A 26695-nucleotide genomic window follows, 5' to 3' on the forward strand; every position below is an offset into this window, starting at 1 on the left:
GTAATGTAATGTATGTACACAGTGACTGCACCAGCAGAATAGTGAGTGCAGCTCTGGAGTATAATACAGGAGGTAACTCAGGATCAGTAATGTAATGTATGTACACAGTGACTGCACCAGCAGAATAGTGAGTGCAGCTCTGGAGTATAATACAGGAGGTAACTCGGGATCAGTAATGTAATGTATGTACACACTGACTGCACCAGCAGAATAGTGAGTGCAGCTCTGGAGTATAATACAGGATGTAACTCAGGATCAGTAATGTATGTACACAGTGACTGCACCAGCAGAATAGTGAGTGCAGCTCTGGAGTATAATACAGGACGTAACTCAGGATCAGTAATGTAATGTATGTACACAGTGACTGCACCAGCAGAATAGTGAGTGCAGCTCTGGAGTATAATACAGAATGTAACTCAGGATCAGTAATGTAATGTATGTACACAGTGACTGCACCAGCAGAATAGTGAGTGCAGCTCTGGAGTATAATACAGGAGGTAACTCAGGATCAGTAATGTAATGTATGTACACAGTGACTGCACCAGCAGAATAGTGAGTGCAGCTCTGGAGTATAATACAGGATGTAACTCAGGATCAGTAATGTAATGTATGTACACAGTGACTGCACCAGCAGAATAGTGAGTGCAGCTCTGGAGTATAATACAGGATGTAACTCAGGATCAGTAATGTAATGTATGTACACAGTGACTGCACCAGCAGAATAGTGAGTGCAGCTCTGGAGTATAATACAGGATGTAACTCAGGATCAGTAATGTATTGTATGTACACAGTGACTGCACCAGCAGAATAGTGAGTGCAGCTCTGGAGTATAATACAGGAGGTAACTCAGGATCAGTAATGTAATGTATGTACACAGTGACTGCACCAGCAGAATAGTGAGTGCAGCTCTGGAGTATAATACAGGATGTAACTCAGGATCAGTAATGTAATGTATGTACACAGTGACTGCACCAGCAGAATAGTGAGTTCAGCTCTGGGGTATAATACAGGAGGTAACTCGGGATCAGTAATGTAATGTATGTACACAGTGACTGCACCAGCAGAATAGTGAGTGCAGCTCTGGGGTATAATACAGGAGGTAACTCGGGATCAGTAATGTAATGTATGTACACAGTGACTGCACCAGCACAATAGTGAGTGCAGCTCTGGAGTATAATACAGGATGTAACTCAGGATCAGTAATGTAATGTATGTACACAGTGACTGCACCAGCAGAATAGTGAGTGCAGCTCTGGAGTATAATACAGGAGGTAACTCGGGATCAGTAATGTAATGTATGTACACACTGACTGCACCAGCAGAATAGTGAGTGCAGCTCTGGAGTATAATACAGGATGTAACTCAGGATCAGTAATATATGTACACAGCGACTGCACCAGCAGAATAGTGAGTGCAGCTCTGGAGTATAATACAGGACGTAACTCAGGATCAGTAATGTAATGTATGTACACAGTGACTGCACCAGCAGAATAGTGAGTGCAGCTCTGGAGTATAATACAGGATGTAACTCAGGATCAGTAATGTAATGTATGTACACAGTGACTGCACCAGCAGAATAGTGAGTGCAGCTCTGGAGTATAATACAGGAGGTAACTCAGGATCAGTAATGTAATGTATGTACACAGTGACTGCACCAGCAGAATAGTGAGTGCAGCTCTGGAGTATAATACAGGATGTAACTCAGGATCAGTAATGTAATGTATGTACACAGTGACTGCACCAGCAGAATAGTGAGTGCAGCTCTGGAGTATAATACAGGATGTAACTCAGGATCAGTAATGTAATGTATGTACACAGTGACTGCACCAGCAGAATAGTGAGTGCAGCTCTGGGGTATAATACAGGAGGTAACTCGGGATCAGTAATGTAATGTATGTACACAGTGACTGCACCAGCAGAATAGTGAGTGCAGCTCTGGAGTATAATACAGGATGTAACTCAGGATCAGTAATGTAATGTATGTACACAGTGACTGCACCAGCAGAATAGTGAGTGCAGCTCTGGAGTATAATACAGGAGGTAACTCAGGATCAGTAATGTAATGTATGTACACAGTGACTGCACCAGCAGAATAGTGAGTGCAGCTCTGGGGTATAATACAGGAGGTAACTCGGGATCAGTAATGTAATGTATGTACACAGTGACTGCACCAGCAGAATAGTGAGTGCAGCTCTGGGGTATAATACAGGAGGTAACTCGGGATCAGTAATGTAATGTATGTACACAGTGACTGCACCAGCACAATAGTGAGTGCAGCTCTGGAGTATAATACAGGAGGTAACTCGGGATCAGTAATGTAATGTATGTACACACTGACTGCACCAGCAGAATAGTGAGTGCAGCTCTGGAGTATAATACAGGATGTAACTCAGGATCAGTAATGTAATGTATGTACACAGCGACTGCACCAGCAGAATAGTGAGTGCAGCTCTGGAGTATAATACAGGACGTAACTCAGGATCAGTAATGTAATGTATGTACACAGTGACTGCACCAGCAGAATAGTGAGTGCAGCTCTGGAGTATAATACAGGATGTAACTCAGGATCAGTAATGTAATGTATGTACACAGTGACTGCACCAGCAGAATAGTGAGTGCAGCTCTGGAGTATAATACAGGAGGTAACTCAGGATCAGTAATGTAATGTATGTACACAGTGACTGCACCAGCAGAATAGTGAGTGCAGCTCTGGAGTATAATACAGGATGTAACTCAGGATCAGTAATGTAATGTATGTACACAGTGACTGCACCAGCAGAATAGTGAGTGCAGCTCTGGAGTATAATACAGGATGTAACTCAGGATCAGTAATGTAATGTATGTACACAGTGACTGCACCAGCAGAATAGTGAGTGCAGCTCTGGAGTATAATACAGGAGGTAACTCGGGATCAGTAATGTAATGTATGTACACAGTGACTGCACCAGCAGAATAGTGAGTGCAGCTCTGGAGTATAATACAGGAGGTAACTCAGGATCAGTAATGTAATGTATGTACACAGTGACTGTACCAGCAGAATAGTGAGTGCAGCTCTGGAGTATAATACAGGATGTAACTCAGGATCAGTAATGTATGTACACAGTGACTACACCAGCAGATTAGTGAGTGCAGCTCTGGAGTATAATACAGGATGTAACTCAGGATCAGTAATGTAATGTATGTACACAGTGACTGCACCAGCAGAATAGTGAGTGCAGCTCTGGAGTATAATACAGGATGTAACTCAGGATCAGTAATGTAATGTATGTACACAGAGACTGCACCAGCAGAATAGTGAGTGCAGCTCTGGAGTATAATACAGGACATAACTCAGGATCAGTAATGTAATGTATGTACACAGTGACTGCACCAGCAGAATAGTGAGTGCAGCTCTGGAGTATAATACAGGATGTAACTCAGGATCAGTAATGTAATGTATGTACACAGTGACTGCACCAGCAGAATAGTGAGTGCAGCTCTGGAGTATAATACAGGAAGTAACTCAGTATCAGTAATGTAATGTATGTACACAGTGACTGCACCAGCAGAATAGTGAGTGCAGCTCTGGAGTATAATACAGGACGTAACTCAGGATCAGTAATGTAATGTATGTACACAGTGACTGCACCAGCTGAATAGTGAGTGCAGCTCTGGAGTATAATACAGGATGTAACTCAGGATCAGTAATGTAATGTATGTACACAGTGACTGCACCAGCAGAATAGTGAGTGCAGCTCTGGAGTATAATACAGGATGTAACTCAGGATCAGGAATGTAATGTATGTACACAGTGACTGCACTAGCAGAATAGTGAGTGCAGCTCTGGAGTATAATACAGGATGTAACTCAGGATCAGTAATGTAATGTATCTATACGGTGACTGCACCAGCAGAATAGTGAGTGCAGCTCTGGAGTATAATACAGGATGTAACTCAGGATCAGTAATGTATGTACACAGTGACTGCACCAGCAGAATAGTGAGTGCAGCTCTGGAGTATAATACAGGAGGTAACTCAGGATCAGTAATGTAATGTATGTACACAGTGACTGCACCAGCAGAATAGTGAGTGCAGCTCTGGAGTATAATACAGGAGGTAACTCAGGATCAGTAATGTAATGTATGTACACAGTGACTGCACCAGCAGAATAGTGAGTGCAGCTCTGGAGTATAATACAGGATGTAACTCAGGATCAGTAATGTAATGTATATACACAGTGACTGCACCAGCACAATAGTGAGTGCAGCTCTGTAGTATAATACAGGAGGTAACTCAGGATCAGTAATGTAATGTATGTACACAGTGACTGCACCAGCAGAATAGTGAGTGCAGCTCTGTAGTATAATACAGGAGGTAACTCGGGATCAGTAATGTAATGTATGTACACAGTGACTGCACCAGCAGAATAGTGAGTGCAGCTCTGGAGTATAATACAGGAGGTAACTCAGGATCAGTAATGTAATGTATGTACACAGTGACTGCACCAGCAGAATAGTGAGTGCAGCTCTGGAGTATAATACAGGATGTAACTCAGGATCAGTAATGTAATGTATGTACACAGTGACTGCACCAGCAGAATAGTGAGTGCAGCTCTGTAGTATAATACAGGAGGTAACTCGGGATCAGTAATGTATTGTATGTACACAGTGACTGTACCAGCAGAATAGTGAGTGCAGCTCTGGAGTATAATACAGGATGTAACTCAGGATCAGTAATGTATGTACACAGTGACTACACCAGCAGAATAGTGAGTGCAGCTCTGGAGTATAATACAGGATGTAACTCAGGATCAGTAATGTAATGTATGTACACAGTGACTGCACCAGCAGAATAGTGAGTGCAGCTCTGGAGTATAATACAGGATGTATCTCAGGATCAGTAATGTAATGTATGGACACAGTGACTGCACCAGCAGAATAGTGAGTGCAGCTCTGGGGTATAATACAGGATGTAACTCGGGATCAGTAATGTAATGTATGTACACAGTGACTGTACCAGCAGAATAGTGAGTGCAGCTCTGGAGTATAATACAGGATGTAACTCAGGATCAGTAATGTATGTACACAGTGACTGCACCAGCAGAATAGTGAGTGCAGCTCTGGAGGATAATACGGGATGTAACTCAGGATCAGTAATGTAATGTATGTACACAGTGACTGCACCAGCAGAATAGTGAGTGCAGCTCTGGAGTATAATACAGGATGTAACTCAGGATCAGTAATGTAATGTATGTACACAGTGACTGCACCAGCAGAATAGTGAGTGCAGCTCTGGAGTATAATACAGGATGTAACTCAGGATCAGTAATGTAATGTATGTACACAGTGACTCCACCAGCAGAATAGTGAGTGCAGCTCTGGAGTATAATACAGGATGTAACTCAGGATCAGTAATGTAATGTATGTACACAGTGACTGCACCAGCAGAATAGTGAGTGCAGCTCTGGAGTATAATACAGGAGGTAACTCAGGATCAGTAATGTAATGTATGTACACAGTGACTGCACCAGCAGAATAGTGAGTGCAGCTCTGGAGTATAATACAGGATGTAACTCAGGATCAGTAATGTAATGTATGTACACAGTGACTGCACCAGCAGAATAGTGAGTGCAGCTCTGGAGTGTAATACAGGAGGTAACTCAGGATCAGTAATGTAATGTATGTACACAGTGACTGCACCAGCAGAATAGTGAGTGCAGCTCTGGAGTATAATACAGGATGTAACTCAGGATCAGTAATGTAATGTATGTACACAGTGACTGCACCAGCAGAATAGTGAGTGCAGCTCTGGAGTATAATACAGGAGGTAACTCAGGATCAGTAATGTAATGTATGTACACAGTGACTGCACCAGCAGAATAGTGAGTGCAGCTCTGGAGTATAATACAGGATGTAACTCAGGATCAGTAATGTAATGTATGTACACAGTGACTGCACCAGCAGAATAGTGAGTGCAGCTCTGGAGTATAATACAGGAGGTAACTCAGGATCAGTAATGTAATGTGTGTACACAGTGACTGCACCAGCAGAACAGTGAGTGCAGCTCTGGAGTATAATACAGGATGTAACTCAGGATCAGTAATGTAATGTATGTACACAGTGACTGCACCAGCAGAATAGTGAGTGCAGCTCTGGAGTATAATACAGGAGGTAACTCAGGATCAGTAATGTAATGTATGTACACAGTGACTGCACCAGCAGAATAGTGAGTGCAGCTCTGGAGTATAATACAGGAGGTAACTCAGGATCAGTAATGTAATGTAAGTACACAGTGACTGCACCAGCAGAATAGTGAGTGCAGCTCTGGAGTATAATACAGGATGTAACTCCGGATCAGTAATGTAATGTATGTACACAGTGACTGCACCAGCAGAATAGTGAGTGCAGCTCTGGGGTATAATACAGGATGTAACTCAGGATCAGTAATGTAATGTATGTACACAGTGACTGTACCAGCAGAATAGTGAGTGCAGCTCTGGAGTATAATACAGGATGTAACTCAGGATCAGTAATGTATGTACACAGTGACTGCACCAGCAGAATAGTGAGTGCAGCTCTGGAGGATAATACGGGATGTAACTCAGGATCAGTAATGTAATGTATGTACACAGTGACTGCACCAGCAGAATAGTGAGTGCAGCTCTGGAGTATAATACAGGATGTAACTCAGGATCAGTAATGTAATGTATGTACACAGTGACTGCACCAGCAGAATAGTGAGTGCAGCTCTGGAGTATAATACAGGATGTAACTCAGGATCAGTAATGTAATGTATGTACACAGTGACTCCACCAGCAGAATAGTGAGTGCAGCTCTGGAGTATAATACAGGATGTAACTCAGAATCAGTAATGTAATGTATGTACACAGTGACTGCACCAGCAGAATAGTGAGTGCAGCTCTGGGGTATAATACAGGAGGTAACTCAGGATCAGTAATGTAATGTATGTACACAGTGACTGCACCAGCAGAATAGTGAGTGCAGCTCTGGAGTATAATACAGGATGTAACTCAGGATCAGTAATGTAATGTATGTACACAGTGACTGCACCAGCAGAATAGTGAGTGCAGCTCTGGAGTATAATACAGGATGTAACTCAGGATCAGTAATGTAATGTATGTACACAGTGACTGCACCAGCAGAATAGTGAGTGCAGCTCTGTAGTATAATACAGGAGGTAACTCGGGATTAGTAATGTAATGTATGTACACAGTGACTGCACCAGCAGAATAGTGAGTGCAGCACTGGAGTATAATACAGGATGTAAATCAGGATCAGTAATGTAATGTATGTACACAGTGACTGTACCAGCAGAATAGTGAGTGCAGCTCTGGAGTATAATACAGGATGTAACTCAGGATCAGTAATGTATGTACACAGTGACTACACCAGCAGAATAGTGAGTGCAGCTCTGGAGTATAATACAGGATGTAACTCAGGATCAGTAATGTAATGTATGTACACAGTGACTGCACCAGCAGAATAGTGAGTGCAGCTCTGGAGTATAATACAGGATGTAACTCAGGATCAGTAATGTAATGTATGTACACAGTGACTGCACCAGCAGAATAGTGAGTGCAGCTCTGGAGTATAATACAGGATGTATCTCAGGATCAGTAATGTAATGTATGTACACAGTGACTGCACCAGCAGAATAGTGAGTGCAGCTCTGGAGTATAATACAGGAGGTAACTCAGGATCAGTAATGTAATGTATGTACACAGAGACTGCACCAGCAGAATAGTGAGTGCAGCTCTGGAGTATAATACAGGATGTAACTCCGGATCAGTAATGTAATGTATGTACACAGTGATTGCACCAGCAGAATAGTGAGTGCAGCTCTGGGGTATAATACAGGATGTAACTCAGGATCAGTAATGTAATGTATGTACACAGTGACTGTACCAGCAGAATAGTGAGTGCAGCTCTGGAGGATAATACGGGATATAACTCAGGATCAGTAATGTAATGTATGTACACAGTGACTGCACCAGCAGAATAGTGAGTGCAGCTCTGGAGTATAATACAGGATGTAACTCAGGATCAGTAATGTAATGTATGTACACAGTGACTGCACCAGCAGAATAGTGAGTGCAGCTCTGGAGGATAATACAGGATGTAACTCAGGATCAGTAATGTAATGTATGTACACAGTGACTGCACCAGCAGAATAGTGAGTGCAGCTCTGGGGTATAATACAGGATGTAACTCAGGATCAGTAATGTAATGTATGTACACAGTGACTGCACCAGCAGAATAGTGAGTGCAGCTCTGGAGTATAATACAGGATGTAACTCAGGATCAGTAATGTAATGTATGTACACAGTGACTGCACCAGCAGAATAGTGAGTGCAGCTCTGTAGTATAATACAGGAGGTAACTCGGGATCAGTAATGTAATGTATGTACACAGTGACTGCACCAGCAGAATAGTGAGTGCAGCTCTGGAGTATAATACAGGAGGTAACTCAGGATCAGTAATGTAATGTATGTACACAGTGACTGCACCAGCAGAATAGTGAGTGCAGCTCTGGAGTATAATACAGGATGTAACTCAGGATCAGTAATGTAATGTATGTACACAGTGACTGCACCAGCAGAATAGTGAGTGCAGCTCTGTAGTATAATACAGGAGGTAACTCGGGATCAGTAATGTATTGTATGTACACAGTGACTGTACCAGCAGAATAGTGAGTGCAGCTCTGGAGTATAATACAGGATGTAACTCAGGATCAGTAATGTAATGTATGTACACAGTGACTGCACCAGCAGAATAGTGAGTGCAGCTCTGTAGTATAATACAGGAGGTAACTCGGGATCAGTAATGTATTGTATGTACACAGTGACTGTACCAGCAGAATAGTGAGTGCAGCTCTGGAGTATAATACAGGATGTAGCTCAGGATCAGTAATGTAATGTATGTACACAGTGACTCCACCAGCAGAATAGTGAGTGCAGCTCTGGAGTATAATACAGGATGTAACTCAGGATCAGTAATGTAATGTATGTACACAGTGACTGCACCAGCAGAATAGTGAGTGCAGCTCTGGAGGATAATACGGGATGTAACTCAGGATCAGTAATGTAATGTATGTACACAGTGACTGCACCAGCAGAATAGTGAGTGCAGCTCTGGAGTATAATACAGGATGTAACTCAGGATCAGTAATGTATGTACACAGTGACTGCACCAGCAGAATAGTGAGTGCAGCTCTGGAGGATAATACGGGATGTAACTCAGGATCAGTAATGTAATGTATGTACACAGTGACTGCACCAGCAGAATAGTGAGTGCAGCTCTGGAGTATAATACAGGATGTAACTCAGGATCAGTAATGTAATGTATGTACACAGTGACTGCACCAGCAGAATAGTGAGTGCAGCTCTGGAGTATAATACAGGATGTAACTCAGGATCAGTAATGTAATGTATGTACACAGTGACTCCACCAGCAGAATAGTGAGTGCAGCTCTGGAGTATAATACAGGATGTAACTCAGGATCAGTAATGTAATGTATGTACACAGTGACTGCACCAGCAGAATAGTGAGTGCAGCTCTGGAGTATAATACAGGAGGTAACTCAGGATCAGTAATGTAATGTATGTACACAGTGACTGCACCAGCAGAATAGTGAGTGCAGCTCTGGAGTATAATACAGGATGTAACTCAGGATCAGTAATGTAATGTATGTACACAGTGACTGCACCAGCAGAATAGTGAGTGCAGCTCTGGAGTGTAATACAGGAGGTAACTCAGGATCAGTAATGTAATGTATGTACACAGTGACTGCACCAGCAGAATAGTGAGTGCAGCTCTGGAGTATAATACAGGATGTAACTCAGGATCAGTAATGTAATGTATGTACACAGTGACTGCACCAGCAGAATAGTGAGTGCAGCTCTGGAGTATAATACAGGAGGTAACTCAGGATCAGTAATGTATGTACACAGTGACTGCACCAGCAGAATAGTGAGTGCAGCTACGGAGTATAATACAGGATGTAACTCAGGATCAGTAATGTAATGTATGTACACAGTGACTGCACCAGCAGAATAGTGAGTGCAGCTCTGGAGTATAATACAGGAGGTAACTCAGGATCAGTAATGTAATGTGTGTACACAGTGACTGCACCAGCAGAACAGTGAGTGCAGCTCTGGAGTATAATACAGGATGTAACTCAGGATCAGTAATGTAATGTATGTACACAGTGACTGCACCAGCAGAATAGTGAGTGCAGCTCTGGAGTATAATACAGGAGGTAACTCAGGATCAGTAATGTAATGTATGTACACAGTGACTGCACCAGCAGAATAGTGAGTGCAGCTCTGGAGTATAATACAGGAGGTAACTCAGGATCAGTAATGTAATGTATGTACACAGTGACTGCACCAGCAGAATAGTGAGTGCAACTCTGGAGTATAATACAGGATGTAACTCCGGATCAGTAATGTAATGTATGTACACAGTGACTGCACCAGCAGAATAGTGAGTGCAGCTCTGGGGTATAATACAGGATGTAACTCAGGATCAGTAATGTAATGTATGTACACAGTGACTGTACCAGCAGAATAGTGAGTGCAGCTCTGGAGTATAATACAGGATGTAACTCAGGATCAGTAATGTATGTACACAGTGACTGCACCAGCAGAATAGTGAGTGCAGCTCTGGAGGATAATACGGGATGTAACTCAGGATCAGTAATGTAATGTATGTACACAGTGACTGCACCAGCAGAATAGTGAGTGCAGCTCTGGAGTATAATACAGGATGTAACTCAGGATCAGTAATGTAATGTATGTACACAGTGACTGCACCAGCAGAATAGTGAGTGCAGCTCTGGAGTATAATACAGGATGTAACTCAGGATCAGTAATGTAATGTATGTACACAGTGACTCCACCAGCAGAATAGTGAGTGCAGCTCTGGAGTATAATACAGGATGTAACTCAGGATCAGTAATGTAATGTATGTACACAGTGACTGCACCAGCAGAATAGTGAGTGCAGCTCTGGGGTATAATACAGGAGGTAACTCAGGATCAGTAATGTAATGTATGTACACAGTGACTGCACCAGCAGAATAGTGAGTGCAGCTCTGGAGTATAATACAGGATGTAACTCAGGATCAGTAATGTAATGTATGTACACAGTGACTGCACCAGCAGAATAGTGAGTGCAGCTCTGGAGTATAATACAGGATGTAACTCAGGATCAGTAATGTAATGTATGTACACAGTGACTGCACCAGCAGAATAGTGAGTGCAGCTCTGTAGTATAATACAGGAGGTAACTCGGGATTAGTAATGTAATGTATGTACACAGTGACTGCACCAGCAGAATAGTGAGTGCAGCACTGGAGTATAATACAGGATGTAAATCAGGATCAGTAATGTAATGTATGTACACAGTGACTGTACCAGCAGAATAGTGAGTGCAGCTCTGGAGTATAATACAGGATGTAACTCAGGATCAGTAATGTATGTACACAGTGACTACACCAGCAGAATAGTGAGTGCAGCTCTGGAGTATAATACAGGATGTAACTCAGGATCAGTAATGTAATGTATGTACACAGTGACTGCACCAGCAGAATAGTGAGTGCAGCTCTGGAGTATAATACAGGATGTAACTCAGGATCAGTAATGTAATGTATGTACACAGTGACTGCACCAGCAGAATAGTGAGTGCAGCTTTGGAGTATAATACAGGATGTATCTCAGGATCAGTAATGTAATGTATGTACACAGTGACTGCACCAGCAGAATAGTGAGTGCAGCTCTGGAGTATAATACAGGAGGTAACTCAGGATCAGTAATGTAATGTATGTACACAGAGACTGCACCAGCAGAATAGTGAGTGCAGCTCTGGAGTATAATACAGGATGTAACTCCGGATCAGTAATGTAATGTATGTACACAGTGATTGCACCAGCAGAATAGTGAGTGCAGCTCTGGGGTATAATACAGGATGTAACTCAGGATCAGTAATGTAATGTATGTACACAGTGACTGTACCAGCAGAATAGTGAGTGCAGCTCTGGAGGATAATACGGGATATAACTCAGGATCAGTAATGTAATGTATGTACACAGTGACTGCACCAGCAGAATAGTGAGTGCAGCTCTGGAGTATAATACAGGATGTAACTCAGGATCAGTAATGTAATGTATGTACACAGTGACTGCACCAGCAGAATAGTGAGTGCAGCTCTGGAGGATAATACAGGATGTAACTCAGGATCAGTAATGTAATGTATGTACACAGTGACTGCACCAGCAGAATAGTGAGTGCAGCTCTGGGGTATAATACAGGATGTAACTCAGGATCAGTAATGTAATGTATGTACACAGTGACTGCACCAGCAGAATAGTGAGTGCAGCTCTGGAGTATAATACAGGATGTAACTCAGGATCAGTAATGTAATGTATGTACACAGTGACTGCACCAGCAGAATAGTGAGTGCAGCTCTGGAGTATAATACAGGATGTAACTCAGGATCAGTAATGTAATGAATGTACACAGTGACTCCACCAGCAGAATAGTGAGTGCAGCTCTGGAGTATAATACAGGATGTAACTCAGGATCAGTAATGTAATGTATGTACACAGTGACTGCACCAGCAGAATAGTGAGTGCAGCTCTGGGGTATAATACAGGAGGTAACTCAGGATCAGTAATGTAATGTATGTACACAGTGACTGCACCAGCAGAATAGTGAGTGCAGCTCTGGAGTATAATACAGGATGTAACTCAGGATCAGTAATGTATGTACACAGTGACTACACCAGCAGAATAGTGAGTGCAGCTCTGGAGTATAATACAGGATGTAACTCAGGATCAGTAATGTAATGTATGTACACAGTGACTGCACCAGCAGAATAGTGAGTGCAGCTCTGGAGTATAATACAGGAGGTAACTCAGGATCAGTAATGTAATGTATGTACACAGTGACTGTACCAGCAGAATAGTGAGTGCAGCTCTGGAGTATAATACAGGATGTAACTCAGGATCAGTAATGTATGTACACAGTGACTACACCAGCAGAATAGTGAGTGCAGCTCTGGAGTATAATACAGGATGTAACTCAGGATCAGTAATGTAATGTATGTACACAGTGACTGCACCAGCAGAATAGTGAGTGCAGCTCTGGAGTATAATACAGGATGTAACTCAGGATCAGTAATGTAATGTATGTACACAGTGACTGCACCAGCAGAATAGTGAGTGCAGCTCTGGAGGATAATACGGGATGTAACTCAGGATCAGTAATGTAATGTATGTACACAGTGACTGCACCAGCAGAATAGTGAGTGCAGCTCTGGAGTATAATACAGGATGTAACTCAGGATCAGTAATGTAATGTATGTACACAGTGACTGCACCAGCAGAATAGTGAGTGCAGCTCTGGAGTATAATACAGGATGTAACTCAGGATCAGTAATGTAATGTATGTACACAGTGACTCCACCAGCAGAATAGTGAGTGCAGCTCTGGAGTATAATACAGGATGTAACTCAGGATCAGTAATGTAATGTATGTACACAGTGACTGCACCAGCAGAATAGTGAGTGCAGCTCTGGGGTATAATACAGGAGGTAACTCAGGATCAGTAATGTAATGTATGTACACAGTGACTGCACCAGCAGAATAGTGAGTGCAGCTCTGGAGTATAATACAGGATGTAACTCAGGATCAGTAATGTAATGTATGTACACAGTGACTGCACCAGCAGAATAGTGAGTGCAGCTCTGGAGTATAATACAGGATGTAACTCAGGATCAGTAATGTAATGTATGTACACAGTGACTGCACCAGCAGAATAGTGAGTGCAGCTCTGTAGTATAATACAGGAGGTAACTCGGGATCAGTAATGTAATGTATGTACACAGTGACTGCACCAGCAGAATAGTGAGTGCAGCACTGGAGTATAATACAGGATGTAAATCAGGATCAGTAATGTAATGTATGTACACAGTGACTGTACCAGCAGAATAGTGAGTGCAGCTCTGGAGTATAATACAGGATGTAACTCAGGATCAGTAATGTATGTACACAGTGACTACACCAGCAGAATAGTGAGTGCAGCTCTGGAGTATAATACAGGATGTAACTCAGGATCAGTAATGTAATGTATGTACACAGTGACTGCACCAGCAGAATAGTGAGTGCAGCTCTGGAGTATAATACAGGATGTAACTCAGGATCAGTAATGTAATGTATGTACACAGTGACTGCACCAGCAGAATAGTGAGTGCAGCTCTGGAGTATAATACAGGATGTATCTCAGGATCAGTAATGTAATGTATGTACACAGTGACTGCACCAGCAGAATAGTGAGTGCAGCTCTGGAGTATAATACAGGAGGTAACTCAGGATCAGTAATGTAATGTATGTACACAGAGACTGCACCAGCAGAATAGTGAGTGCAGCTCTGGAGTATAATACAGGATGTAACTCCGGATCAGTAATGTAATGTATGTACACAGTGATTGCACCAGCAGAATAGTGAGTGCAGCTCTGGGGTATAATACAGGATGTAACTCAGGATCAGTAATGTAATGTATGTACACAGTGACTGTACCAGCAGAATAGTGAGTGCAGCTCTGGAGGATAATACGGGATGTAACTCAGGATCAGTAATGTAATGTATGTACACAGTGACTGCACCAGCAGAATAGTGAGTGCAGCTCTGGAGTATAATACAGGATGTAACTCAGGATCAGTAATGTAATGTATGTACACAGTGACTGCACCAGCAGAATAGTGAGTGCAGCTCTGGAGGATAATACAGGATGTAACTCAGGATCAGTAATGTAATGTATGTACACAGTGACTGCACCAGCAGAATAGTGAGTGCAGCTCTGGGGTATAATACAGGATGTAACTCAGGATCAGTAATGTAATGTATGTACACAGTGACTGCACCAGCAGAATAGTGAGTGCAGCTCTGGAGTATAATACAGGATGTAACTCAGGATCAGTAATGTAATGTATGTACACAGTGACTGCACCAGCAGAATAGTGAGTGCAGCTCTGGAGTATAATACAGGATGTAACTCAGGATCAGTAATGTAATGAATGTACACAGTGACTCCACCAGCAGAATAGTGAGTGCAGCTCTGGAGTATAATACAGGATGTAACTCAGGATCAGTAATGTAATGTATGTACACAGTGACTGCACCAGCAGAATAGTGAGTGCAGCTCTGGGGTATAATACAGGAGGTAACTCAGGATCAGTAATGTAATGTATGTACACAGTGACTGCACCAGCAGAATAGTGAGTGCAGCTCTGGAGTATAATACAGGATGTAACTCAGGATCAGTAATGTAATGTATGTACACAGTGACTGCACCAGCAGAATAGTGAGTGCAGCTCTGGAGTATAATACAGGATGTAACTCAGGATCAGTAATGTAATGTATGTACACAGTGACTGCACCAGCAGAATAGTGAGTGCAGCTCTGTAGTATAATACAGGAGGTAACTCGGGATCAGTAATGTAATGTATGTACACAGTGACTGCACCAGCAGAATAGTGAGTGCAGCACTGGAGTATAATACAGGATGTAACTCAGGATCAGTAATGTAATGTATGTACACAGTGACTGCACCAGCAGAATAGTGAGTGCAGCTCTGGAGTATAATACAGGAGGTAACTCAGGATCAGTAATGTAATGTATGTACACAGTGACTGTACCAGCAGAATAGTGAGTGCAGCTCTGGAGTATAATACAGGATGTAACTCAGGATCAGTAATGTATGTACACAGTGACTACACCAGCAGAATAGTGAGTGCAGCTCTGGAGTATAATACAGGATGTAACTCAGGATCAGTAATGTAATGTATGTACACAGTGACTGCACCAGCAGAATAGTGAGTGCAGCTCTGGAGTATAATACAGGATGTAACTCAGGATCAGTAATGTAATGTATGTACACAGTGACTGCACCAGCAGAATAGTGAGTGCAGCTCTGGAGTATAATACAGGATGTATCTGAGGATCAGTAATGTAATGTATGTACACAGTGACTGCACCAGCAGAATAGTGAGTGCAGCTCTGGAGTATAATACAGGATGTAACTCAGGATCAGTAATGTAATGTCTGTACACAGTGACTGCACCAGCAGAATAGTGAGTGCAGCTCTGGAGTATAATACAGGAGGTAACTCAGGATCAGTAATGTAATGTATGTACACAGAGACTGCACCAGCAGAATAGTGAGTGCAGCTCTGGAGTATAATACAGGACGTAACTCAGGATCAGTAATGTAATGTATGTACACAGTGACTGCACTAGCAGAATAGTGAGTGCAGCTCTGGAGTATAATACAGGATGTAACTCAGGATCAGTAATGTATGTACACAGTGACTGCACCAGCAGAATAGTGAGTGCAGCTCTGGAGTATAATACAGGAGGTAACTCAGGATCAGTAATGTAATGTATGTACACAGAGACTGCACCAGCAGAATAGTGAGTGCAGCTCTGGAGTATAATACAGGACGTAACTCAGGATCAGTAATGTAATGTATGTACACAGTGACTGCACCAGCAGAATAGTGAGTGCAGCTCTGGAGTATAATACAGGATGTAACTCAGGATCAGTAATGTATGTACACAGTGACTGCACCAGCAGAATAGTGAGTGCAGCTCTGGAGTATAATACAGGATATAACTCAGGATCAGTAATGTAATGTATGTACACAGTGACTGCACCAGCAGAATTGTGAGTGCAGCTCTGGAGTATAATACAGGATGTAACTCAGGATCAGTAATGTAATGTATGTACACAGTGACTGCACCAGCAGAATAGTGAGTGCAGCTCTGGAGTATAATACAGGATGTAACTCAGGATCAGTAATGTAATGTATGTACACAGTGACTGCACCAGCAGAATAGTGAGTGCAGCTCTGGGGTATAATACAGGAGGTAACTCGGGATCAGTAATGTAATGTATGTACACAGTGACTGCACCAGCAGAATAGTGAGTGCAGCTCTGGAGTATAATACAGGATGTAACTCAGGATCAGTAATGTATGTACACAGTGACTGCACCAGCAGAATAGTGAGTGCAGCTCTGGAGTATAATACAGGACGTAACTCGGGATCAGTAATGTAATGTATGTACACACTGACTGCACCAGCAGAATAGTGAGTGCAGCTCTGGAGTATAATACAGGATGTAACTCAGGATCAGTAATGTAATGTATGTACACAGTGACTGCACCAGCAGAATAGTGAGTGCAGCTCTGGAGTATAATACAGGACGTAACTCAGGATCAGTAATGTAATGTATGTACACAGTGACTGCACCAGCAGAATAGTGAGTGCAGCTCTGGAGTATAATACAGGATGTAACTCAGGATCAGTAATGTAATGTATGTACACAGTGACTGCACCAGCAGAATAGTGAGTGCAGCTCTGGAGTATAATACAGGAGGTAACTCAGGATCAGTAATGTAATGTATGTACACAGTGACTGCACCAGCAGAATAGTGAGTGCAGCTCTGGAGTATAATACAGGATGTAACTCAGGATCAGTAATGTATTGTATGTACACAGTGACTGCACCAGCAGAATAGTGAGTGCAGCTCTGGAGTATAATACAGGAGGTAACTCAGGATCAGTAATGTAATGTATGTACACAGTGACTGCACCAGCAGAATAGTGAGTGCAGCTCTGGGGTATAATACAGGATGTAACTCAGGATCAGTAATGTAATGTATGTACACAGTGACTGTACCAGCAGAATAGTGAGTGCAGCTCTGGAGGATAATACGGGATGTAACTCAGGATCAGTAATGTAATGTATGTACACAGTGACTGCACCAGCAGAATAGTGAGTGCAGCTCTGGAGTATAATACAGGATGTAACTCAGGATCAGTAATGTAATGTATGTACACAGTGACTGCACCAGCAGAATAGTGAGTGCAGCTCTGGAGGATAATACAGGATGTAACTCAGGATCAGTAATGTAATGTATGTACACAGTGACTGCACCAGCAGAATAGTGAGTGCAGCTCTGGGGTATAATACAGGATGTAACTCAGGATCAGTAATGTAATGTATGTACACAGTGACTGCACCAGCAGAATAGTAAGTGCAGCTCTGGAGTATAATACAGGATGTAACTCAGGATCAGTAATGTAATGTATGTACACAGTGACTGCACCAGCAGAATAGTGAGTGCAGCTCTGGAGTATAATACAGGATGTAACTCAGGATCAGTAATGTAATGAATGTACACAGTGACTCCACCAGCAGAATAGTGAGTGCAGCTCTGGAGTATAATACAGGATGTAACTCAGGATCAGTAATGTAATGTATGTACACAGTGACTGCACCAGCAGAATAGTGAGTGCAGCTCTGGGGTATAATACAGGAGGTAACTCAGGATCAGTAATGTAATGTATGTACACAGTGACTGCACCAGCAGAATAGTGAGTGCAGCTCTGGAGTATAATACAGGATGTAACTCAGGATCAGTAATGTAATGTATGTACACAGTGACTGCACCAGCAGAATAGTGAGTGCAGCTCTGGAGTATAATACAGGATGTAACTCAGGATCAGTAATGTAATGTATGTACACAGTGACTGCACCAGCAGAATAGTGAGTGCAGCTCTGTAGTATAATACAGGAGGTAACTCGGGATCAGTAATGTAATGTATGTACACAGTGACTGCACCAGCAGAATAGTGAGTGCAGCACTGGAGTATAATACAGGATGTAACTCAGGATCAGTAATGTAATGTATGTACACAGTGACTGCACCAGCAGAATAGTGAGTGCAGCTCTGGAGTATAATACAGGAGGTAACTCAGGATCAGTAATGTAATGTATGTACACAGTGACTGTACCAGCAGAATAGTGAGTGCAGCTCTGGAGTATAATACAGGATGTAACTCAGGATCAGTAATGTATGTACACAGTGACTACACCAGCAGAATAGTGAGTGCAGCTCTGGAGTATAATACAGGATGTAACTCAGGATCAGTAATGTAATGTATGTACACAGTGACTGCACCAGCAGAATAGTGAGTGCAGCTCTGGAGTATAATACAGGATGTAACTCAGGATCAGTAATGTAATGTATGTACACAGTGACTGCACCAGCAGAATAGTGAGTGCAGCTCTGGAGTATAATACAGGATGTATCTGAGGATCAGTAATGTAATGTATGTACACAGTGACTGCACCAGCAGAATAGTGAGTGCAGCTCTGGAGTATAATACAGGATGTAACTCAGGATCAGTAATGTAATGTCTGTACACAGTGACTGCACCAGCAGAATAGTGAGTGCAGCTCTGGAGTATAATACAGGAGGTAACTCAGGATCAGTAATGTAATGTATGTACACAGAGACTGCACCAGCAGAATAGTGAGTGCAGCTCTGGAGTATAATACAGGACGTAACTCAGGATCAGTAATGTAATGTATGTACACAGTGACTGCACTAGCAGAATAGTGAGTGCAGCTCTGGAGTATAATACAGGATGTAACTCAGGATCAGTAATGTATGTACACAGTGACTGCACCAGCAGAATAGTGAGTGCAGCTCTGGAGTATAATACAGGAGGTAACTCAGGATCAGTAATGTAATGTATGTACACAGAGACTGCACCAGCAGAATAGTGAGTGCAGCTCTGGAGTATAATACAGGACGTAACTCAGGATCAGTAATGTAATGTATGTACACAGTGACTGCACTAGCAGAATAGTGAGTGCAGCTCTGGAGTATAATACAGGATGTAACTCAGGATCAGTAATGTATGTACACAGTGACTGCACCAGCAGAATAGTGAGTGCAGCTCTGGAGTATAATACAGGATATAACTCAGGATCAGTAATGTAATGTATGTACACAGTGACTGCACCAGCAGAATTGTGAGTGCAGCTCTGGAGTATAATACAGGATGTAACTCAGGATCAGTAATGTAATGTATGTACACAGTGACTGCACCAGCAAAATAGTGAGTGCAGCTCTGGAGTATAATACAGGATGTAACTCAGGATCAGTAATGTAATGTATGTACACAGTGACTGCACCAGCAGAATAGTGAGTGCAGCTCTGGGGTATAATACAGGAGGTAACTCGGGATCAGTAATGTAATGTATGTACACAGTGACTGCACCAGCAGAATAGTGAGTGCAGCTCTGGAGTATAATACAGGATGTAACTCAGGATCAGTAATGTATGTACACAGTGACTGCACCAGCAGAATAGTGAGTGCAGCTCTGGAGTATAATACAGGACGTAACTCGGGATCAGTAATGTAATGTATGTACACACTGACTGCACCAGCAGAATAGTGAGTGCAGCTCTGGAGTATAATACAGGATGTAACTCAGGATCAGTAATGTAATGTATGTACACAGTGACTGCACCAGCAGAATAGTGAGTGCAGCTCTGGAGTATAATACAGGACGTAACTCAGGATCAGTAATGTAATGTATGTACACAGTGACTGCACCAGCAGAATAGTGAGTGCAGCTCTGGAGTATAATACAGGATGTAACTCAGGATCAGTAATGTAATGTATGTACACAGTGACTGCACCAGCAGAATAGTGAGTGCAGCTCTGGAGTATAATACAGGAGGTAACTCAGGATCAGTAATGTAATGTATGTACACAGTGACTGCACCAGCAGAATAGTGAGTGCAGCTCTGGAGTATAATACAGGATGTAACTCAGGATCAGTAATGTATTGTATGTACACAGTGACTGCACCAGCAGAATAGTGAGTGCAGCTCTGGAGTATAATACAGGATGTAACTCAGGATCAGTAATGTAATGTATGTACACAGTGACTGCACCAGCAGAATAGTGAGTGCAGCTCTGGAGTATAATACAGGATGTAACTCAGGATCAGTAATGTAATGTATGTACACAGTGACTGCACCAGCAGAATAGTGAGTGCAGCTCTGGAGTATAATACTGGATGTAACTCAGGATCAGTAATGTAATGTATGTACACAGTGACTGCACCAGCAAAATAGTGAGTGCAGCTCTGGGGTATAATACAGGAGGTAACTCGGGATCAGTAATGTAATGTATGTACACAGTGACTGCACCAGCACAATAGTGAGTGCAGCTCTGGAGTATAATACAGGATGTAACTCAGGATCAGTAATGTAATGTATGTACACAGTGACTGCACTAGCAGAATAGTGAGTGCAGCTCTGGAGTATAATACAGGATGTAACTCAGGATCAGTAATGTAATGTATCTATACGGTGACTGCACCAGCAGAATAGTGAGTGCAGCTCTGGAGTATAATACAGGATGTAACTCAGGATCAGTAATGTATGTACACAGTGACTGCACCAGCAGAATAGTGAGTGCAGCTCTGGAGTATAATACAGGATGTAACTCAGGATCAGTAATGTAATGTATGTACACAGTGACTGCACCAGCAGAATAGTGAGTGCAGCTCTGGAGTATAATACAGGATGTAACTCAGGATCAGTAATGTAATGTATGTACACAGTGACTGCACCAGCAGAATAGTGAGTGCAGCTCTGGGGTATAATACAGGAGGTAACTCGGGATCAGTAATGTAATGTATGTACACAGTGACTGCACCAGCAGAATAGTGAGTGCAGCTCTGGAGTATAATACAGGATGTAACTCAGGATCAGTAATGTATGTACACAGTGACTGCACCAGCAGAATAGTGAGTGCAGCTCTGGAGTATAATACAGGACGTAACTCGGGATCAGTAATGTAATGTATGTACACACTGACTGCACCAGCAGAATAGTGAGTGCAGCTCTGGAGTATAATACAGGATGTAACTCAGGATCAGTAATGTAATGTATGTACACAGTGACTGCACCAGCAGAATAGTGAGTGCAGCTCTGGAGTATAATACAGGACGTAACTCAGGATCAGTAATGTAATGTATGTACACAGTGACTGCACCAGCAGAATAGTGAGTGCAGCTCTGGAGTATAATACAGGATGTAACTCAGGATCAGTAATGTAATGTATGTACACAGTGACTGCACCAGCAGAATAGTGAGTGCAGCTCTGGAGTATAATACAGGAGGTAACTCAGGATCAGTAATGTAATGTATGTACACAGTGACTGCACCAGCAGAATAGTGAGTGCAGCTCTGGAGTATAATACAGGATGTAACTCAGGATCAGTAATGTATTGTATGTACACAGTGACTGCACCAGCAGAATAGTGAGTGCAGCTCTGGAGTATAATACAGGATGTAACTCAGGATCAGTAATGTAATGTATGTACACAGTGACTGCACCAGCAGAATAGTGAGTGCAGCTCTGGAGTATAATACAGGATGTAACTCAGGATCAGTAATGTAATGTATGTACACAGTGACTGCACCAGCAGAATAGTGAGTGCAGCTCTGGAGTATAATACTGGATGTAACTCAGGATCAGTAATGTAATGTATGTACACAGTGACTGCACCAGCAAAATAGTGAGTGCAGCTCTGGGGTATAATACAGGAGGTAACTCGGGATCAGTAATGTAATGTATGTACACAGTGACTGCACCAGCACAATAGTGAGTGCAGCTCTGGAGTATAATACAGGATGTAACTCAGGATCAGTAATGTAATGTATGTACACAGTGACTGCACTAGCAGAATAGTGAGTGCAGCTCTGGAGTATAATACAGGATGTAACTCAGGATCAGTAATGTAATGTATCTATACGGTGACTGCACCAGCAGAATAGTGAGTGCAGCTCTGGAGTATAATACAGGATGTAACTCAGGATCAGTAATGTATGTACACAGTGACTGCACCAGCAGAATAGTGAGTGCAGCTCTGGAGTATAATACAGGATGTAACCCAGGATCAGTAATGTAATGTATGTACACAGTGACTGCACCACCAGAATAGTGAGTGCAGCTCTGGAGTATAATACAGGAGATAAGTCAGGATCAGTAATGTAATGTATGTACACAGTGACTGCACCAGCAGAATAGTGAGTGCAGGTCTGGAGTATAATACAGGAGGTAACTCAGGATCAGTAATGTAATGTATGTACACAGTGACTGCACCAGCAGAATAGTGAGTGCAGCTCTGGAGTATAATACAGGATGTAACTCAGGATCAGTAATGTAATGTATGTACACAGTGACTGCACCAGCTGAATAGTGAGTGCAGCTCTGGAGTATAATACAGGATGTAACTCAGGATCAGTAATGTAATGTATGTACACAGTGACTGCACCAGCAGAATAGTGAGTGCAGCTCTGGAGTATAATACAGGATGTAACTCAGGATCAGTAATGTAATGTATGTACACAGTGACTGCACTAGCAGAATAGTGAGTGCAGCTCTGGAGTATAATACAGGATGTAACTCAGGATCAGTAATGTAATGTATCTATACGGTGACTGCACCAGCAGAATAGTGAGTGCAGCTCTGGAGTATAATACAGGAGGTAACTCAGGATCAGTAATGTAATGTATGTACACAGTGACTGCACCAGCAGAATAGTGAGTGCAGCTCTGGAGTATAATACAGGATGTAACTCAGGATCAGTATTGTAATGTATGTACACAGTGACTGCACCAGCAGAATAGTGAGTGCAGCTCTGGAGTATAATACAGGATGTAACTCAGGATCAGTATTGTAATGTATGTACACAGTGACTGCACTAGCAGAATAGTGAGTGCAGCTCTGGAGTATAATACAGGATGTAACTCAGGATCAGTAATGTAATGTATCTATACGGTGACTGCACCAGCAGAATAGTGAGTGCAGCTCTGGAGTATAATACAGGATGTAACTCAGGATCAGTAATGTATGTACACAGTGACTGCACCAGCAGAATAGTGAGTGCAGCTCTGGAGTATAATACAGAATGTAACCCAGGATCAGTAATGTAAGGTATGTACACAGTGACTGCACCAGCAGAATAGTGAGTGCAGCTCTGGAGTATAATACAGGAGATAAGTCAGGATCAGTAATGTAATGTATGTACACAGTGACTGCACCAGCAGAATAGTGAGTGCAGCTCTGGAGTATAATACAGGAGGTAACTCAGGATCAGTAATGTAATGTATGTACACAGTGACTGCACCAGCAGAATAGTGAGTGCAGCTCTGGAGTATAATACAGGATGTAACTCAGGATCAGTAATGTAATGTATGTACACAGTGACTGCACCAGCAGAATAGTGAGTGCAGCTCTGGAGTATAATACAGGATGTAACTCAGGGTCAGTAATGTAATGTATGTACACAGTGACTGCACCAGCAGAATAGTGAGTGCAGCTCTGGAGTATAATACAGGATGTAACTCAGGATCAGTAATGTAATGTATGTACACAGTGACTGCACCAGAAGAATAGTGAGTGCAGCTCTGGAGTATAATACAGGAGGTAACTCAGGATCAGTAATGTAATGTATGTACACAGTGACTGCACCAGCAGAATAGTGAGTGCAGCTCTGGAGTATAATACAGGATGTAACTCAGGGTCAGTAATGTAATGTATGTACACAGTGACTGCACCAGCAGAATAGTGAGTGCAGCTCTGGAGTATAATACAGGATGTAACTCAGGATCAGTAGTGTAATATATATATATATACAATGTGACATTACTGTGTAGATTTTATGTACATTTGTTTGGTGTTGGACATAGGAATTACTAATAGTCATTGCACCTGTACAGCCTTGTCGGACCCCCTGCGTTCGCTGAGTGGTGGTAGGTCGCTGATGTGAATGCTGCATGTAGGTTGAGCAGGTAGTTCTGGTTCATGTTGTGCGCGCAGTGGGGGTCTCTCTCCTGGACGCACTGGTTGCCCCCAGCCTTCCTCCATGACCTGCTGTGCCCCCCGCGTCCCACCCTCTCCTCCCAGCTCTCTGTATGGCTCCCCTGCCGTCCTGGCCCGCTGCCCTAGACAGAAGCGCTCGTGATTTGTGTTGCTGGAAATTACAGGTTCGGTGACGGAGACGTGAGCACTCGAATCCTGAGCTGCACTTATTATCGCCATGAGCCGCAGCTGAACGTTTCCTGCCCTTTATCTGGCACAGATACAATCGCAGCCTTTTCATCTAGTAAATAATACGCTGAATAAAAATGTTGATTTCTGATGATGCTCGGAGCCGCGCGACTCCACCGGGCAAAGGAGGATTCAGGGGGGCTCGGCAGAAGGGCTAGCACTCCTCTGATATGGTAACATGTCAGCGATGGATGAAATAATGGCTTAATTAAGGTATATAATACCTCATGCCTTTATATAAGTAAAAATACATTGCAGCCCCCCCAGCGATGTGTGCGGGGTATGCGCCAACACTGCCCAGAATAGTCCATAAACTGTGGGATAGGTTATGTGGGAGGTGTCTACTGCCACCCTGTGGACACAGCAGGTACTGCACATTATTATTTTTGGGTCTGTGGCATAGAGCCCTGCACTGTTTATGAGACAATCATGATGGGTGGTGATGGGTGGTCTCGGGAAGGAGCCGCTTCAGAGTCTTGTCCTTCCCTGACTTCCCTCCACCTTCAGGATGGAGCGTCCTATATAACCTGAGCACGATATCCATCACCTGTCCTCTGTATGTCCTCTACCCGGTTACTGAGCTGCTTCCCTCTGTCTCACCAGCGAGTTTTCTAAGGAGAGGGAGAAGGCCAAGGCTCGGGGCGACTTCCAAAAACTGAGGGAGAAGCAGCAACTGGAGGAAGACTTAAAGGGTTACCTGGACTGGATCACCCAGGCCGAAGATATCGACCCCGAAAATGAAGATGAAGATATTGATGAGGACAAACCAAGAAACAGTCAGTGCCTCTATCACTACAGTGACTGCATTGCATCCTGTGCTCCAGTCACACCCAAAGCTGCATCCAAACAAGAACGTATGTAACTGCGAGCTAACAGAGCAGCTCTGGATGTTACTGGAGTATAATTAATACCTTATTTGTAACCCAAGAGTTGCTGCTGCCAGCTGCTGCCCCTCACGGACCACCTCCTAATATGCAGCCGCTGCTTACATCTCATTTGTCACGTTACACTAAGGTCTGCTGTCCTGCAGGTTGTGTCCGCTGATGGCACCTTGCAGGGTCGGCACACGGAGTCGCTGGAGTCACGGCCGTGATTCATGAGCCGACCTTCCCTTCCAATGACACTGAACCGACGGCGGCGTCACTTTGTGATCTAAAGATATCTCCCCGGTAATGAGCAGAGACGTGTCCAGGGAGGGGGTCCGCGCTCCTGGCGATTTGTCTCAGGACCTCGTCTCCCGGCCTTTATTGGCGTCCAGTCAAGCATCAAATAATTCTCCGCTAAATTTAACAAGATTATCTGGAAAATCCGACGTTCATCGTGGGCTCTGCCAAATGCCAGGAGGGTCCGGCCGCGGCTCCAGCGCCACATCAGGGAAGGAGGCGCTGCCCTCACATTGCACCGCTGCTCCTGAGACTGACACAAGTCATCTATATGGCCCCCAAAGCAGTGCATCCCCCTCTTGTCTATATAGAGAGAGAGAGAAAAAGTGCAGCTGCATCCCCCTCTTGTCTATATAGAGAGAGAGAAAAAAACTGCAGCTGCATCCCCCTCCTGTCTACATATAGAGAGAAAAACTGCAGCTGCATCCCCCTCCTGTCTACATATAGAGAGAAAAACTGCAGCTGCATCCCCCTCCTGTCTACATATAGAGAGTAAAAATGCAGCTGCATCCCCCTCCTGTCTACATATAGAGAGAAAAACTGCAGC

At 43.1% G+C, this 26695-nt stretch overlaps 1 protein-coding gene across 9 annotated transcripts in view; it reads left to right on the plus strand.

Moving 5' to 3' along the window:
• CACNA1C (calcium voltage-gated channel subunit alpha1 C) overlaps positions 1-26695 on the plus strand; it is a 553842-nt gene that overhangs the window by 377349 nt on the left and 149798 nt on the right. For all 9 annotated transcript variants that reach the window (XM_073650394.1, XM_073650389.1, XM_073650392.1 and 6 more), the window contains exon 9: positions 25589-25761. In XM_073650394.1, the coding sequence (XP_073506495.1) occupies positions 25589-25761 (173 nt within the window). The remainder of the gene's footprint in view (positions 1-25588; positions 25762-26695) is intronic.

The sequence above is a fragment of the Phyllobates terribilis genome, unplaced genomic scaffold (assembly GCF_046119375.1).
Source record: "Phyllobates terribilis strain yellow unplaced genomic scaffold, ASM4611937v1 Scaffold_10__3_contigs__length_209671492, whole genome shotgun sequence".
Taxonomy (NCBI): Eukaryota; Metazoa; Chordata; class Amphibia; order Anura; family Dendrobatidae; genus Phyllobates; species Phyllobates terribilis.